Source organism: Aphidius gifuensis, linkage group LG3 (assembly GCF_014905175.1).
Source record: "Aphidius gifuensis isolate YNYX2018 linkage group LG3, ASM1490517v1, whole genome shotgun sequence".
Classification (NCBI taxonomy): domain Eukaryota; kingdom Metazoa; phylum Arthropoda; class Insecta; order Hymenoptera; family Braconidae; genus Aphidius; species Aphidius gifuensis.
This window is the reverse complement of record NC_057790.1, coordinates 6,365,801-6,385,610: the sequence shown is the minus strand read 5'-3', so window position 1 is coordinate 6,385,610 and position 19,810 is coordinate 6,365,801. Positions and strand designations below refer to the sequence as shown.

At 26.8% G+C, this 19,810-nt stretch overlaps 1 protein-coding gene across 7 annotated transcripts in view; it reads right to left on the bottom strand.

Moving 5' to 3' along the window:
* Positions 1 to 19,810, bottom strand: part of LOC122851745 (semaphorin-1A) — a 73,645-nt gene that overhangs the window by 50,183 nt on the left and 3,652 nt on the right. For 2 of the 7 annotated variants that reach the window (XM_044151177.1, XM_044151184.1), the window contains exons 2-3: positions 5,036 to 5,098; positions 3,567 to 3,697 (exon numbers count right to left, since the gene is read on the bottom strand). In XM_044151177.1, coding sequence (XP_044007112.1) covers positions 3,567 to 3,678 — 112 coding nt within the window. In that variant the 5' untranslated portion in view covers positions 3,679 to 3,697; positions 5,036 to 5,098. Of the gene's footprint in view, positions 1 to 3,566; positions 3,698 to 4,034; positions 4,234 to 4,262; positions 4,557 to 5,035; positions 5,099 to 19,810 lie in introns of those variants that run through there. The other 5 variants (XM_044151179.1, XM_044151183.1, XM_044151181.1 and 2 more) reach the window with 5 other exon arrangements.

The window sequence follows — 19,810 nt, the reverse complement described above, 5'->3', positions numbered from 1 at the left end:
GATCGTTTCTTATATATATCTTCTCTTTTTTTTACTTTGCAACTACTTTATTCTCTTTCGGCACACCAACTCGTTCACGTTTCAACGATCGTTGTGTGTGTCTCATTGTAACAACGATTTTCTATCTTTTTTAAACATGAAAATAATCATAAAAATTCAACCACCAAGAGTTAAGAAGAAATAAAAAAAAAAACTGATGAATTTAAGTCATGGTATTTTTCTCGCACCTAAGAAAAATAAATGAAATATCAAAAACGTGACAAACAAATATTCTATGAATATATAAAAATTACTTTTTCAAATGAAAAAGAAAATTTTTTATATATCTAGTTGACGGATTAAGTGGATGAGACTTGATATAGATATTTATCTGACTATCTGAGTGCCTCCAGTAAAATGACAAGTGTAATCGATATTTTTTTTTTCTCTATTTTTCACTTGTATATTTAATAAAAATAAACTAAATAAATATTTTTTTTTTAGTGTCATATAATAAAAAGTTAAAGTGTCAAAATGAAAAGTTTTATAAAACTTGAAAATTGTTTTTTTAAATTTCAAACAATAAATAAATATAATGATAATAAAAAAAAAAAGGTAATTTTATTTTTTCTTTGTTTTGTTAAAATAGAGCTTAAATAAAAGTAAAAATAATTTTTTAAAAAGAGCTTTATTTTAAGTATAAATAAGTTGTTATAAAGGTGTCAAGAAAATACTGTGTGATTTATAAAAAAATAATAATAAAATAGTGATAAAAAAAAATGTATATGCGTAGATGAAAAAAAAAAAAGAATATGTATCGATCGAGTTGTCTGAATGTATACGCTCGATTAGACAAGAATTGCAGCGTTTCAAACTTTCCAGTGGATCGACTTTAACTGACGAGAAGAAAGACAGTATCCGGTTGGATTTTAGGATATTCTGTGGACAGGGAAAAATTGAAGAAGCCATATAGACATGTTCATTGTTAAACCGGTGGAGTGCAATAACCCGATGGATGTAAAAATAATAAAAAAAAAAAGAAATGGTACTTTAGAAAGAGGCGCACGCGCTTATCATCTACCATCGAGCTTTTTTTTTTATTTTTGCCTACATCGGCTGTGTCAGCCATCACCACCACGTGGCAGCATCTTGACAAAAAAAATATATATTTCCCAAATGACTAAGAGCATGTACATTTCAAATAAAAATATGAATCATATAACTGCGTTATGACTTTTCAGATGGAAAAAAATAATATAAATATTTGAAAAAAAAAAAAATAAAAAATGATCTCATGTAAATCACAGACAGTTACCGTTTTATATATTTCATTTTTTTTTTTCATGTTTAGTTTGCTTTTCGTTGGGGTACGACACAACATGAACGTGTCCCTTTGTTGAAATCGACTTTGCACAGGAAGTCCTCATCCAAATTGATTGAGGCACGAGGCCTGGCTACTGAATAATTCATAACTTTTCTTTTGATTTTTTTTTTTATTTCTCTTAGCAATAAACCAATTTCGATACGAACAATTTCACGTTTAAGAGGGACGATGACTACGTGCAATTCAACTCTCACTAGATGTATTTATAAGGGAATGAAAATTTTATCCCTCATGCAACCCTAAATTATCGCGCAAATGAAAAATACAAAATGAGGGTGATGAAAGTGAAAAAAGAAAAAAAGTCAAGGGAATTAGATACACAGGTCAAAGATACTTTTTGTTGGTGAATAAATATATAATTCATGATACACCTCGATAATTGCTACTTGATTTTTCACTTCTATACAAATATCATCGACGAATTTTCTAATTTACGTTATTAATTTTTCTTTCAAACTTTTTTTTTTTCATTTATCTCGTGTTTTCGTTTGACTCATACGTCGTTTTTTATATCACAGTGACAGAAAAAATAAATAAAAATGAAAAATCTAACGTATACAAAAAAAAACACCCCACGATGAAAGAGCACTACTCAATCTGTTTCAAGTACACCCTTGCTCTCTCTTGACGCACAAAAAAAAAAAACACTGTGCGCACAAAGATACCAAAAAAAAAATGGTTCAAAAAAAAAATGCTACAGCGTGATATTTCTCAAAGGACTGTCTCAATTCTGGAGGCACTTTTGTCGCATATATCGAATCAATCAACCTTCGTGTATATATTTTTTTTATTATTATAAATTTTATTTATTTTTTTGTATTTCTTTAACCCCATGAAAAACTGATAAAAATAAAATTTTATTTGTCAATTTACTCTTTTTTTCTTGCCACGCAAACTGTCAATAAAAAAAAAAAAAAATTCCAATTGATACTGTATTTTCAAAAATTGAAAAGAATTTAGTTTTTTATTTTTTTTTTCTCGTTATTTTTTGTTGTTTTATCAACCATCATTTTTTATGCTATCATAACAGTCAAAAATTTTAACGATATTGCAAATGTTATATATATGATAAACGAATGATGATATCACTTTCACGATGGCATGAATTTTATCAACTGAAAGACAAAATGACAAACTCAAATAATAAAAAAATTTTAAAAAATAAAATCCATCTTCTTTTGGTTCTTTACTATATAATAAACTTGATAATAATAACTAAAAGTAGCCAGGGTTATTGTTTACTGACTCAATAAAATTTTCATGCAATCAAATAATTAAATTTCTATATTAATCAAACTGAGTATGAAATTGTAACACCACTTAGTTGATGAAAACAAAAAAAAATATAAAAAAAAACTGCAAGTATGAATCTCATACATAAAAAATAAAAAAATTTCTTCTTAAAAAACATCAAAGTCAACAACAACAACAACAACAGATTACCAACAAAAAAAAAAACGATGAAAAATAAAAATATAATATAAAGAAGATATTATAGTTAGTATATGAAAAGTAGTTGAAAGTTTTGTGATATTTATACAAGCTAACTTTATATAGTGAAAGAGGATATACATATTAATGTCTGTATGGATGAAAGGAGTATAATCATAACGCAGGTACAAACGAAAATTGTTAGAGTGCACACCGCGTGTGTTACGTTCTTAACGAGATGATAATGTATATAATAATAACACGACACAAACACAATGTGTGTGTATATACGCAATTAAACCTTCACACACACACACTCTCTCTCTGATATATTTATGGATACATTAGACAAGTGTGTATGTGTGTCAGAAAAAGGGTGCTACCCAAGGGTCGTTTTTAAAACGAGTTTTCATCCAACATACTCAACTCATTCGCGACTTCTTCAATGGTGACATGAAAATATTTACCAAGGGTTGCTCCTCCTCTTTCTCTTTCGCACTTGTATATTATTTTAATACTTTATATTCTCTACTCATCATCATTCAACTTTTCTGTCAACGCCATAAATTTTTTTTTACATTATATAACCTTGATGATGTTGATGTTGTTGTTGTTGTTTGTGATACTCAAAATACCCAAGAGCCTTGACCCTCCCATCAAGTGTATACATCATTAATTTAACATAACAACATTTCGCACTTGTCTGTCGCTTTTATATAAAATTATATATTATAAATATTTAATTTTAATTAAATTTTTATTTTTTACTTACCAAGTTGAACATACATCTTCGGTCGTACATTTTCTTGCCATGCACCAATGGTGAATCCAATCATCGTTATCACCCAAAATGAGATAAAAAGCTGCACCATAGTCGACCTCATGACGAGACACGTGTTTCAACTTGAATCACAATTTTTAATAATGTTGTAATAACAATAAAAGATAAATTAAAAAATTAAAAATTTATTAATAAAATATAAAAATTAATAATGGGCTTATGTAATATTATCACTTTGAGGGTGTTACATACATGCATATGTACATGTACATATGCATATATGTATACACAGACACCGGTCAATGAAAGAAATTTTTAGGAAAAACAACGAATAAATAAATATGGCGGCGCACAGAGGGTTCGAAGAAAATGTGGGGGAGTTGGGAGAAAAAGAGGGTGAATAAGTAAAAAAAAATATATACGCATGCGCAAAAATACACAGTAATATTATACACCCACAAATAATACACACGGAAATAACTGTCACGCGTGTGTCTCGTTGTTGATTTCAATAAAATCATACATGTAAATGATTAATTGATGATGATGATAATAATTATATTAATATATTTTTTATTATTGATAATTTAGGAGTTATCAGTTGACATATTTGAGCATGATGATCCAGAGGTCGCTCTTAACAATGTCTAACCGGTTCATGAACCTACTGATATCCTTAATTTTCACCTTTTTTTTATGTTAATTATGTTTGAATTTTTAATCAAGTTATCCTTTTGTAATATGACACTCACAAGTGAATTGAAAACACTGTTAAATCCTTGGTATATTGTTCAATTGGGAAAATAAATCGATGTGATAAATTATAAGAAAGATATTAAAGATAATAATGAGTTTTTTTTTTTATTTTTAAGATGATAAAGACATATTCACAAATACACATTCACGCCGGATGGCCACGGCGGGCCGAAACCCCGGTAAGACCGTGACAAATCGACAAGATAACTGGCGTTAACGCGCACAAGGACAAATGATGACTGCGGTGGTTGGTTTATTCAAACGCAAGAGGGCGATTTTATATGATAAAAATAAAAGCGGGGTAGTTTAAATAATAATAATGTTGAGAGGGGTTGTTGTATAATAGTGGGGAAATATATGACGCAGTTGGCTTTTGCGCAAGTGGTGGACCAAAGAGGCAGAATGAGGCAGACTAGCGGTCACACGAAGAAGAACTTTTGGGTGGTAACGGGAGATGGCCCACAAGAGAGAGAGAGAGACATACAACGAGAAAAAAAAATTGCGGCGAATGAGACACAGTTGCTGAATAAGGATGAAAGATAAAATCGAAACCCAAATAAAAAAAAATAAAAACTTTTAGAGTTAAACTACTGAGGAAAAAAAATGAGGCTCAATGAAAAATTTTTCAACCGGCACTAGTATAAAATCCTACTTGTTTTTTTTTTATATATGTATATAATTTTTTTTTTTATTTTTTTTCCCACCTCGTTACACTTTTTTTGTTGTCGACACTCTTCTCACGACAAACTGCCTTCTGCTTGGTTGATCTGTAATAAAATTAAAATATTAAAATAAAAATACAATTTTATAAATAATTATAAAATGAATTATCAATTACGAAAATTGAAGCATTAATATTTTTCTATGTATACATAAAGATATACATAATAAAATATTCATGTATCAATCAATATCATAATATCTACACCAATAAATTCAATAAAATTTTTACTATTATGATATCAAATTTAGTAAATTATAATCCCCCGAAAATCTGATGCAATTTTCTTATTCCCCAGTGAGATTGTTTCCATCATCCCTTAAATATTTCGTCAACTAAAATACCCTCTTTCTATTTTTTTTTTTATTTTCAATCTTATATATTTATTCAGCCCCTATATACATGAGCAAGAAATTTATGCCCACACTCCCAACATTAAGAATCACAAAAACAGTGTAAAAAAAAATAAATTAAATAACCAAAAAAATGTGTAAAAAAAAAAAAATAAACAACAAATGAAAATAATAAAAAAAAAAGTGTGAAAAAAATATATATGATAGTTGATATAACGGGGTAAATCCAAGGCACTTTGATATATGTGTTGATTAAACATTTGACGCGTGGATTAAGTATACCCATGAGACGAATGGTCGAACATGCGGCAATGAAATTAGGCCTTGTGTATGTCATATACGCTAATGCATACACTGAAGCGATGCCGCAGTAGTATAGCAGTAATACAAGCAAGACAAATGACAAACAGGTAGTTAGATAAAATGAGACAGCGAGATTGAGAGATAGAGAAAGCGAAAATTAAAGGGATGTTATATATAAATGAAGGAGATGTGGGTGGGTGAGAAGAGGAAGATGAAACGTGAGTATACAACATTAGCTAAATATAAATATATATATATGTACATGTTACGCATTGCATGAGAGACTGGCTTATTGTTTACTCTGGTCATGTACTAGCAGATATTACCCCCCAGAAGTCGATAAACTCGACCGGATGATCATTGTCCTGGCTTTTCCAATATATATATTTAATATAATATATATATGTCCATCTATGTACACTACAATATCCACATATATATGTATGATGTTACATTCAAAACTACACATGACTAATGAACAAAGAAAACATATTTGGTAGATATATATAGAATTTTATTTAGAGTACATATACAAATATGTAATGGCTTATTGTTAAAGTTGCATATACACAAATAGATTTAACTGCAGTGTGCGTATATGAATTTACTGAACATATAACCACGTGGACGCATATTTGTAGAGAATTTTCAGTAAAATATATATATCTAACAGCACTATCAAAAGCATTTGTGTCTCGAGTTTCAACTACATTTTCACCATCAGACTTTGTTCTCACTATGTATACACATACCGCATCACATACGACTACTCAGCTACTATGTATATATATTTATCAGACGGAAAGTCCATATCCCTGTTTCAGTGTTACTGCATCCGGTTGGCACCCCACACTTTCCCATCCTTGTCCAACATAAACCCTCATTTTTTTTTTGTTTTTTCACTCTCTCACTCTTTTTGACCAAATAGTCTCCACCACTTTCATCTACACACTCAATGTGATCATCCAAATGGCCTTGCGTCTGTTATCAACTATCAGACAGTCAAAATATATAGCAACAAAATCATCCATCCCCTCAAAAAAAAAATGTGCGAATACACTGTTATGTCCACTTGCACATTGACTCGTACTACTTGATTCATAACACCCATGTTTTTTACTATCAATTCGCAATGCGGTGAAGCTTTATATTATTTTTTTTTTTTTGCATATTTAACACTTGCATGTAAATATTATGCACTCCCTTGAAATTAGGGGTATATACCCTATATTTATTATTTGATAATAGAAAAGTAAAAAAAAAAAAATTAATAAAACATAATGATTTATGAAAAGCAAGGGTGTAATAATTTTTCAACTTTTGAATTTCAAAATGGTTATATGTTTGATGAATAAATCATAACTGAGGCTAGTTTTTCAAGTTCAGTGAAGTGTAAATTTTTGTGGTTTAGAATATGTAAAATGAGAATATATATGTTATATGTTGAAATGTCATAAAATAAGCCAGATGAAAAATATATATATATCAGGGTGAATGTTGGAAATATTATTTTTGCAAAATAGTCAAATAAAAACGACATGTTGTCATTGCTTGTATGAAGCTTCTTTGAATTTATTATGTATTTTATATTTATTTTTTTTCAGTTTGAATTTTGACCCTTCAAATAATAATATCTATGTAATATAGATATATGAAATATATCTGCTTGACTAAACACGAAGGCATGAATTCTGAAGGGCGAGAATATTAGTCACTAAAGATAACAATGTTATCTTACCCAAACCCAAAAGACGCCATAAAGGCTAACTATTTCCAAGAAAACCGTCGCAAAAAGAAAAAAAAATAATAAAAAAATCAAGTTGAGAGAAGAATGAGGATAAAAAAAATTGAGTAAAACGACTTGGGATGAAAAGAAGAAAGGAAGGAAGGGGGAAAAAAAAAAGAAAATGTATATCAGAAAAGGAGTAAGAATAAAAAAAGGAAAAAAAAAAAAAATTGAAATCGTGTGGGAACGTTTGAGGCCCGAGGGGAATGAATCTGTGGAGAGATGAAAAACCCTTTCTTCGGTGAAAATTCTCGCTAAGAAGACGGATCGTGAATAGCCGAATAACGTCAGCTCATCCTATGAATGCAGATGAAGTGAAATCGAGCGACGCATGTGAGTATATATGCATGAAAAAAAAATATATATGAAAAAAATAAGAAATGAAGATATAGAGTGAAGAAAAGCAAAGAAAGAAATATATGTCCTACAAAATAGACTGACTGTATGTGCACTGCACCTGATGTTATTTCTCAAGATATACTATTATCATTTTTTATGTATGAAAAAATAGTATCAACTTATAATTACACTGAAAAAAACAGACAAAAACAGAAGCTTAATTTTATATTTGCATACAATGACGTGTTGAAAAATTTTCAATTGTTTGTAGATTATTTTTAAAGATGGGCAAAGATATTGCTCAAGTGACACTATAGAAAAGACTTTTAAAACGACTTTCATTTAGTATTATTTCAAAAAAACGTTGAAAGACGTTATTGTTTTATCAATTTTTCAAATTTTTGATCGACACAAAAGGTCTTCAAGTTGTTTTTAATTCTCAAGTCATTGAACAAAGTATTCTAGTGTTTTTTTTTCTCGATTTTTAAAAACTTTATAAACAAAAAAAAACAGCTGTAAATAATTGCTTTGTCATTCTCTTCATGTATTTTTATCAACTAAATTAATCACCATTTATTTTCAGTGAATTTATATGCATTTAAATGTACTAATTTTTCATCTAATCATAGAAACTTTCTTTCTATAAATTTATACCAATTTATTTTATCAAAATGGGCCTGAAAAGAAAGAAGAAAAAAAAACGACATTATAAGCCGAGGATCAATAGTTGAATAACACGAGTTGGTGAATAGTAGTAGTAGTAGTAGTAGTGTAGTAATAGTAGTACATAGTAGTAATAGTAGTAGTAGGCTGGATGATGTTAGCGAGGAACTATAAGCTTGGTTTGGAAAACGTCGGGAATGTGGTTCACCATGCGAAACCTCCTCTTTGCCTATACCACCACCCGATCATCATCCCTCTTCTCTCAAAATACACTTACACACATACACAAACAATAATTCACACTATGACGCTTTTTACAATATATATATATGAATTTTAGCTCTTTCTATTGAGGCAAAAGTGCCGCGTGATAACGCGTATACATGAGGATCTGCCAATATCGGCTCGACTTCACGTGCAACCAATCAATTTCCAATTATCGTTGGAAAATACATTCGTAATCGACCGGCCAACCATATCTGCTCAACCGTACAATACTCTATTGTGTGACTTTTGTTGATGAGCCTTCTCTCTCTCAGTGTATAATATGTTTGTGTGCGTTTTTTGATGCCAACAATTTTTTTTCTTTTTTTTTTTTTTTGACTTTTTCATTGATGTTCATTCGCCCGTGTGAATGACAAATAAAAAAATATAATTAAATAAAAGAAAAAATAAAATTACAAGTGGACAAGTATTTTAAAAATGCGGATATATATTGTTGCAAAAAAAGAAAAAAATCGGCATGAAAATAGAGCCAAACAATTCTGGCCATACTTCTTTGCAATATTTTTTTTATTTTATTATGTATTTTTTGCTTGTTTAATACGCGATCTCGATTCTATCGTGAAACAATGCGTGCACGAGATTGTCGTCTGTGATGAAGAGAGATTTTAAAGCGTGTGAGGACAGAAATAAAAAAAAATAAACAACAACAAAGAATAAATAAGTAAATAAAAAAAAAAAAAAGTATCATAAAATACACATCAAAAAAATATATAGATAAAAAAAAGTCCAGTAAAAAAGAATAAATCGATATACGATATATTAAATTTCGAAATTAAAGTTTAAATAAATTTTCATTGTAAAGATAAAAAAAGTATACACAATAATGACTTTTAATGTTTGCAAATTCAACAGACCACAAAAAAAAAAAAATTCATTCTTCAATTTATTTGCATTATTACAGCATTTAAACAAGCAAAATAAATAAATGAATAAATGCAGGCTTACTAATGCATTACATCCTCCAACGCTTAATTTAAAAAAAAAAATTTTATAAATAATTTTGTGTATATAATGTCAACATTTTATGTATGCCACATATTCGTGTACAGATGAAACGATTACAGCTTCATTTACCACGTTGTGTTAGTCTAGGGAAAATTTACGTAAACCATTTTACACCCCCGGAGAAAAAGGGGAGGAAAATGAGAGAGATAGAGAAATGCCAACAACAAGATAAAGAAAAATACAATGCATACTGCATGGTTTTGAAAAAAAAAAAAAAAATTGAATAGCTTAGGGAAACGACAGTGGATGCGTGTGTCTTCAGCAAGTTCAAAGCATCTAATGAGCCATAAACAATGCGTCATCGATCTCGCGCATGTTCAAAATATATAGTAGCAAAATAGAAGTTAGCTACAGGGGTGCAAAGGGGAGTAATGAAACAATGAAAATAAAAAAAAATAATAGGGGCTCATTCAGGATAAAAGAGGGATCAAAAGAAAGGCAAGAAATTATTTTACAAAAATATATTTACTTGACTAAACACATACTCAAATAAGCTAAATAAAAATTTTCTCTATAGAAATTATGTAAATTATTATTGTTATTTTTTTGTTAATAGTATTTTGTTTGTTTATTTATTCATTGGCTTTTTTTTATCTCATATCAAACAGCAAAAATATGTACATAAACGCACTCGTATCTCACTGACTAATCGCAATCGGAAATACATGTGTGTCATAAACATCCGGCAGTCATTGAATATTTACATAAATTTATATATTAATATGGTAAATAAAAATTAATATTTAAATTATTAACTAATATATATGTTATTAAAATTTTAATCTAAAAAAAAAAAATTTTAATGTACTTTTAAAAATTTATTTATGTATTTTTTTATATTTGAAATAGTCAAGTTTAAACAAGAATTAAAATGGATAGATTCAAAAAAATGTATAATGTAGAAATAAATATACGAATTGAATGGGAAGATATTTTTTTTATTATTATTGGAAATAGATAAATCATTAGAATGCTTATTGACCATATACGTATTTATTATACTTTTATAAATGTGAAAAATGAAAATTTATATAAAGCCACTTGAATGTATATAAAAAAAAATAATATAATAATATTTAAAAAGAAAAAATAAATCGATATCAGAATATTATCGAGTTTGTTGGTTGTTGGAGGATAAAAAGTTTGGAATGGGGATGAAAGAGAGGAGTTGAGAAATATCTATATAAGACGAAACGGATAACGCGTGACTGGTTGCAATAGGAACAATTGTCATTCGGACTGGGTGCAACTTGGTTGACTCATTTGGATGGTTAGAGGGTATGAAGAGGTTTCGTCATCGAGACGAATAAAATAAAAATGCTGAAAATACAAAGGGGGTCAAAATTGTCGAGGGAACGCGCACGAGCTCGAGACAATTTCCGCTGAAGGAAGCATGCTGTAGATATAGTTTGCAGGGAAAATAAAAAAAAAAAATCTAAAAGAAAGAAATAGAAAATAAAAAAGAGGGTACACCAATACTCCAAGAAACTCTTTGAAATTCCGGAAAGCGGAGAATGAGAATGCTCTAGTCTCTCCAATCCAACGGAATATAAATCATTTTCTAATGGAAATATATATATACAAAAAGCCACGCGCACTCAGCCAACGACATAATTCCAATATAAAAAAATAAAAATAACATAACAATAATAATAATAAACGGTGATAATATTATTTCACATTTAGAGAGCTATGTATCAAATGAATAATAATAATTTTCTATATTTAAAATATCACTTAAATATACATATTCTATTACAAGTATAATATAATATAGCTTGCGTAATTAAAACCTAAAAAAATATATCGTTAAAATATATTTTAAAAATACATGCTATATTTTTATTATAAACTATACTATTCTATTATTTTTTTTGTCCTTTTTTTGACATAAATAAATATAAAATTGTTTACATTATATAAAACATTTGAAGCAGGAAAGAAAAAATAATAGAAAATTTTTTTTTTAATTTCTCATCATCATCATCATCATCGGACTTTCCATCCAACTAATTACAAAGTAGAGTCAAAAAAAAGTATATTAAAGGAAAAAAAATAATAAATAAAATAAAAAAAAAAATGATAATAATGATAAGAGAAAAAAGAAATATATAAGAATGAAGATTGATGAGAGAAAAACGGGGTCGTTGACGGAGTCTTGAAAATCCCGGAAAATCGATTAAGAAGCCTATGTACTATGTAGTAGTCTACAACCAACAAGCAACTGGGTTTTATGTATTTTCACGCGGTGCAAGATTCAAGATACGTGATTATCTCTGACAGAGATTGTTACTCGGCTGGCCGTAACGAAGCAAAAATGAAAAAATAAATAAATAAAATAGTAAAAGAGATAAAGAAATATCAAGTTTAAGAAAATATATATACTAGTACACATATATACACATGCATATAGACAAAGTGTAGTTGCGTTGTTGTGTACATGTATACATATTCAAAAAAAAAAAAGAGAAATAGTAAAAGAAAAGTGGAGGGATTTAGGGAGAAGATATCTCGAAAGTACAGCCAACAAAAGATAGCTATACTAGACAGCCTATACTACCTATATATTATATAATATATATATACACACAACTACCATCCTGGCTTGCCGAATGAAATACCGATTCGCTTCCGGCACAGGCGGTAACTTCGTTACGTCACTTCCGACTTTAAGGAAAAGCAATGCCGAGATAGTTGCTCTAACTCATCCACCAGAGTATAGTCTCTTTTGCAAACTGTCGAATTTAATTATAAAAAATTTACTTTTTTTTTTTTTATTTTTGAATGTATATATAGATTAAGTACATATGTATATTTTGTATAAACACACTAGTATAACAAGAAAATTTTTATTTAAAAATATATTTTCTCTTTCCTATTTTTTATTTTTTATTTATATTTATATTCGTTTTTCCGCTGCAATCATCTGTGAAATTTCCTTGCAATTAATATTCAATAAATATCATTATTTATTTTTCCAATATTTTTAATACTCATATCCGACATTGAATCAGTTTTAATTTCCCATTGGTTTTTTACAAAAATTACTGTCCAATTTAGTTGAAAAAAAAATCATGTATTTTGTTGTTGATGTTGCAAATAATGTATACAGTTATGTCGACATATTTGTAATTGAATTGGCAAGATGTGCAACTGTATGCACTTTGTATTATACTATAATTATTATTTAATAGAAAAATAATAACAATATGAAGATTGTTTTATTGTTTTATATTTTTGTCGCATTGAGAAAATAGAAACAATTTAAAGTACTAAAAAATTTGTGCCAAAAGTATTTTTAAAAAAGTCAAAAAATACTTGAAAAATTAAGTTTCTAGATATCTACTGTGTAAACTTTTTTTATCTTTTTATATTTAATTTTTTTTTTTCTTCTTTTTGCTTGTTTATTTTTATGTACAGTAAGTTCTTTTGAACTGTCCTTCAATTAGCTCGTGTAAAGCCCTTTAATTAGCAAAAAAAAAAAAAAAAAAACGAAATAAATTAAACAAAGTATATTAATTATTAAATAGAGTTCAAAGAAAAAATATATAAAATTAAATTTAAAAAAAAATATAAAATACAAAATTATATTAACGAAATTTTTCTTATTATATTCATAAAATCTTACATCCGGACTGTAGACATGTGGTTGAGAATAATAAATGCTAACTTAAAATTTCAAAGAACAAGAAAATGAATATATGAGTAATGACGAAGAAAGATAAATATAGTCAATGCCAAGGATATATAAAACAAAGAGAATAAGAAAAAATGAAAAAAAAATTTCGACAAGCACAATGTCATACTCGAGTAAACGATTTTATGGCTGTGTTGGTTGAGGGTGTGGCAAAAAAAAAAAAAAAACGGTTGTTGTTCATCAGACGAGTTACCCTCATAGATGTCCTCGTAATTTTAACATCGTTTTATTTTCCTTTATTTTCATCTTCATCAACGTACTCAACGCAAAAGCCCATAAAAATTTATTTAATCACTTAAGACTAAAATTTAATAAAACTAAAAATAATTACTACAAATGATAAATATATCAATTGTAATTAAAAAAAAGACCAATAATTTTCAACAAGCTTTAATTAATAATACATGATTTAAATATTTAATAAAAATTCGATAATAATGGTACTAAAAAATTTAATAAATTTCGAATTTGAAAAATTTTAATTACCAATTTTATTTGTTCTTTTTTTTATATATTATGTAATGAAAATTTAATTGCATTAAAATCTATCATCGATAATAAAAAGAGAATAAAATTTTGATGTTAAAAAAAGAAGGAAAATTAATAATTTTATGAAACATAATACAACCAACTTCGATAAATAAATAATTTATGAAAAAATATATAGCTGCAGGAAACAGGAGTGTCTTTCATTTGAGTCAATTTACTGCTGTATATGGACCGGTTGAGAAAGAATAAAATATACAAAATTAAAAAGATAAAAATTATAATTAAAAAAAAAAAAAAATTTATATACAGAGGAAGTAGGAGTGGCAAAAACGAACGACAGCATAAGATATCTTCCTTTGTTCGACGCCTTGGACACTCGAGACATTGAAGCACACATGCAGAAAAAAATAATACACATACATGAAATTACAGTGTTAAAGTGACGATGAGATTTCATCTCACCGTTGAAAACAAGTAAGTGTACTCCTGGACCAGACAAGAGCACCAAAAATAAAATAGAAATTGATGAAAAAAAAAATCGAAATTACGACGAAAAGAAAAAACAAAAATTGCCATGAAAAAAATAGTTTGAGGTCAAAATATATATCGAAAATAAAATTTATATATAGATTAGAGTATTTTTTTTTCAAATAAAACTGAAATATATTTATATTTTTTTTCCTTCATCGTTATCAATTGGAATATAACTCGTTGTTTTTCTATTTTTTTTGTAATTATATATTTTTATTTCTATTCAATTGTCTCTGTCTCATTCTCACTTGCAATGCATTTTAATATTTAATAGTGAGGGTAGCTTAACGTGGGAAACAAAACGAGGGTAGAAAATAAATAAAAAAAAAAAAGTAATGCGAGAACAAAGTGGTACGGGGCTTACACCAAAGAGAGAAATAAAAAAATAAAAAAAAAAATGAAAAAAAACAATCAGTGAACAAAGTGGGGCCAGAGCAATGGGCTCATGGTTATCGCTAAGGTTCATCACATATATATATTTTTTATGTACATAGCCATTTACATCGTATAAGGGTTAAAAGGTATATCAATGTGTTATTTTCCTTATGCAATTTATATTTTGCACGCACATACAAATTTTTTAACTCACGCATATAAAAAAAAATTACTTTAATAATCCAAAGCATATTTGTGTTTTTTTTTTTTTCTACCAATAAGAATATATATATTTTCAAATAATTTTATTTAATTATTGTTATTTATTTTATTTACATTTTTTCATATTAAGCATAAATGTTGGTACATTGTAATGGCATGTCAGCAAAATGGAATTAAAAATCGAGTAAAAAATAAATAAAGACAAAGAAAAAATATACTCAGTACACATGCAATGTCCCGTGTAAAATTGAAACAAATCGTTTCAAATCGATCGAAACATTAAGGAATGCAATGAGTAATATCTTTTTGATTGTAAAATTAAATTACTGTGTGTGTAAATTTTATACAAACACACACACACGTACCAAGAATTCATTTGAGCATTTTTTTTTTTAAATTTCATATTCATCATTTAATTCAATTAAATATTATTTTATAAAAATAATAAATACAAAATAATTGTATAGAAATTTTTTTAAATAACGTTATAAAAATATTTTAATAAAATATTATAAAAAACCTTATTAAAATTCATCCCAACACACATACACATACAAAATGTATGCAAAATAACAACGAAAATATTTTCCGTTGAGTTTTATAATAAAAATAATGAAAAAAAAAACTTTGAATTGTTTTGTATTTATTGCAGAATAATATAAACAAATTTTTCTTTTTTGAATACGATTTTAATGATAATGAAAAGCTATTCAGTTGAATTTTTATTATTAAATTCCAGCACAGACATGAGTGATAAAATAATGTGTTCCGGAATTTCATATACATATAATTTTTGTCTCCTTTAATTATATATAAAAATAGTGGCAAAAGGTACATGATAAAATTGAAGAATAAAAAAAGTAAAAAAAAAAGGAACTTCAAACGTCAAAGGAGTAGATTAAATGAATGAAAAACTAAATAATAAAAAAAATAAAAATAACACGAAGCTGGATGATGAGAACATTGGCAAGTGCAGCATATAGAAATATAAAAATAAAAATGAGATAAAACGAGAGAGAGAGGAGTAAAACGAAAAGGTGTTACGACAAAATAAAAGTATATATACTTGCAACATTGAGAAAGAAAATTTCACCTTTACTCTTGAAAGTTTGTACATATCGTCTATACTTTCATAGGGCAGTTTTATATACATATACTCATTTATTTTTAATATAAAAAGAAAAAGCCATTGGCATTTTCGCGTGTGTAGTTTTGTCGAAAATAGGCGCAAGCACTTCAATTTAAAACTCGAATACATTCACAACCGGTAAGTTCAATGGGGGAGCAAAAAAGTGCAAGACTATATAGAAAAATAGAAAAAAAAAATAAGGAAGGGCTGGATTAGATATATATATAACAGTTGGGGCGTTTGTAAACGTCACTCTGCACTGCTCCGCACAACTTCCGGAAGCGATAAATACACATACAAAATCTACACCACATTTTCCTTAACTCTCTTTCATTGTAGATAAACAAACCCCCTCAAAATACACACACACACACATAATTTATCTATGAAATAACATTTTTTCTTTCGTTTTTTTTTTGTCCCTCTATTTCAATCAATTTTTTTCATCCCCTCAATTAATTTTTATCTCTAGTATACATCAAAATAACTTGTTTAATAATAATAATAAGTTTATTAAATTCAATAATTTATAAATATATTTATTAATTTTATTTTATTATTTTTATGGATATAATAATGTTGTTTAAGTTTTTTAATGTAAAAAGTTTTGTGGTAAGATGCACCAGATATCAAGAGAACTTGATACCTCAAAAATTTTTTTTTTTAAAGGTCCTAAAAAATATAAAGATATACAAAACATTTTGTAATTTTATTTTTTTTTATTTTTATGTATAAAGAAGAATGTTGTTCACGATCGAGTAAGTAAAGCAGAGAGTTGAAAGCCCATTCGGTTATTCAAAACTCCCTGCAAAAATAAAACGAAAAAAACCCCCCGAGACGTTAAAAGTTTTAATTTTTTTTTTCTTCTTTTTTTTATACTCATATATTTAGATTCTATACTAACTATGTATCCGAGCACAAAAGAGATGAGTAAAAGAGAGTGTATTTAAAAAAAAAAAAAAAAAAATTTATATGAATAAACAAATGTAAAATAAATTTAAAAAAATAAAATAATAAATTTTAAATTTTTCGCAAAATAGGTGTATAGACAAGATAAAATTTTGTGTAAAATAAAATAATTTTTTTTTGTTTAAAAAGAAAATACGCTGTTGTAAATATAATACAAAAAAATAAAAAAAGGTAATTTTTCATGAGTTATCAATTTTGCAAGCATGACTTATCGATTTTATCGAATTTTGTATATGAAAAATGAGGCGCATGGGATATACAAAAGTTTTGATATAAAAAGTATGAGGAAAAACAATTAAAAAAAAAAAATAATAAATATATGAAACAAGGGAGTTAACAAAAGGGTGAATTTTTTTATACGACTTGTGATTATTGTAATGTCCAGATGTTGAGACTTACTCAAACTGTATTATATAATAGTTACTAGTAATTATTAATTTAATAAATTTTCAAAGAACTTTTATTATTGTGACAGTTGTTCTTGTTAGAATAACGTTGTCATATATTATATCAAAATATATTCAAAGAATATATAGTGGGTAATTAACTGACAAATCTAAAAATTGAAATTATATTGTTGTTGTTTTGCAAAAGCTACTAGTGCAATATTGGCAAAATAAATTATGTAATGTTTAAAAGCACAGAGTTAAAAACATGAACAAAATTTTTTAGCAAAGTAAATAAAATTTTGAGTGTTAAACAAAGTAGTGGACCAATTGAAACACGATAATATTTGTTGAGATTTACCTGAAGCTTTGGTTTAATTGGTATTATAGTTTTTGTTGTGTATACAATAAAATTTATAGTGCTACATGACAAAATTTATTGAGAACCACAACAAATATTGTGGCACTGAAAAAAATATTTATAAAAACGCTATAAAAATTTTTAAGCAAAAAATGTAAAATTTAGTAAAAAAAAAAAATTATTGAGCCCAGTAAAATTTGTATACATCACCAAAAAAAAAAAATTATTAAATATTAAAATAAAAATTTAAAATCTAGAAAAATTGTTGTAGCATATAGCAATATATTTTTTGTGGGCACTATGTCAAATACAACATGTATTTTAAAAATTTTTTGCTGTAAAAATAGTAACACTTTTGCCAGAAAATTGTACAATATTTTTTATTAAATTTTATTATTATTATATCCAATAAATTTTTTATCAAGACTTTAAATAAATAACAATTTTTCTATCTCTGTATCTAATTAAAAAATAAAAATCATTCAAGATGAAATTTATATTTAACTGTTAATTATGATTTTAAAATTCAAATCTATAAGTCTCACTTTAAACATGCATATTATACAATATCGTTAAAATATATTGCCAATTTTTTTTTAGCAATCCGTGTACACACATTTCTTCATTCTTTTTTTATATAAAGAACATTTATTTTTTTATTTCTTTATAGCCATATTTATACTATATCCCTATATTTATACATGCACATACGTGTGAGTATATTTTTTAGTTTAGACAGTACAGTTCTATAAGGTAGTACTCGTAAAAAAGGGTATAGTGAGTCGGGAATTTCGATGTCGAATGTTTGAATGTTATTTACGAGTAGTAACGGAAACGGATATAGAAAAGACCATTGGGAGGCAAACGAGAGAAAATGCGCAAAGAGTATAAAATAAAAAAAACGACCTCTTTTTTTTTAAAATATATATATAGTCACACATCGTAGTTTTGAGATAAAAAAAAAAACAACTTTAACTCTGTTGAATCGGTCGATTTGGTATGAGAGAAGAGAACAAGAAGTTGAATGAAATAGAATAAAAAAAAAAGAGTTAAAAAAAATCTCGTATCCATTATATATTCGTAATGGTAAATTGAGAAAATCGAGAGAAAAATACAATTGAAATTCTCTCTGATCCAATCAAACTCTTATTTCTATCGTAAAATTTTTTAGTTTACTTGTTAAAAAAAATAATAAAATATCACGTAAATTGGAAAAAATATTTATACTTTTATCCAACGAGAAATGTAAAATAATTTTAAACAAAAAAAAAACTCACCGTAGAGGTGAAACCAAAAAAAAAAAAAATTATAGAAAATTTATTAAATGTCTTGTTGACGAATTAATATTAAAAATACTTTTGACTAACCCGCATTGCGGTGTACACACACACACACACACACAGTTGTCATGTTTTATATAACACAATAAATCTGTCGAAAACTGCTGGACCCATAAAGGCACTTTTGGTTTGAAAAAAAAAATATTAAAAATATGTTTCAATATATATTTTGTATATAATTTTTCATTTAAAAAAAACTTGAATTTATAAATTTGAAAAAAATAAAATAATAAACTTTCCATATAAAAATTTTACATGTTTTTTATTTTTATGATTATTCAAAATAATAAATTCATTTTTTTAAATTAAAATACAAAAATTACAGTACTTGATTGTTTTATTATTTGGACAGACTAGCAAACTATAAATTCAAAAAAAAAAAAAAATTTCTTTCAAATACTCACACACTATAGAACATGTACATTTATATATTATTTAAAAAAATTGTATATTTTGAATTTGGATAGTAGCCATGGTTTTATTATTTTCTTTTTCTATCCATCCAATTTTTTATATGTAAAAAAA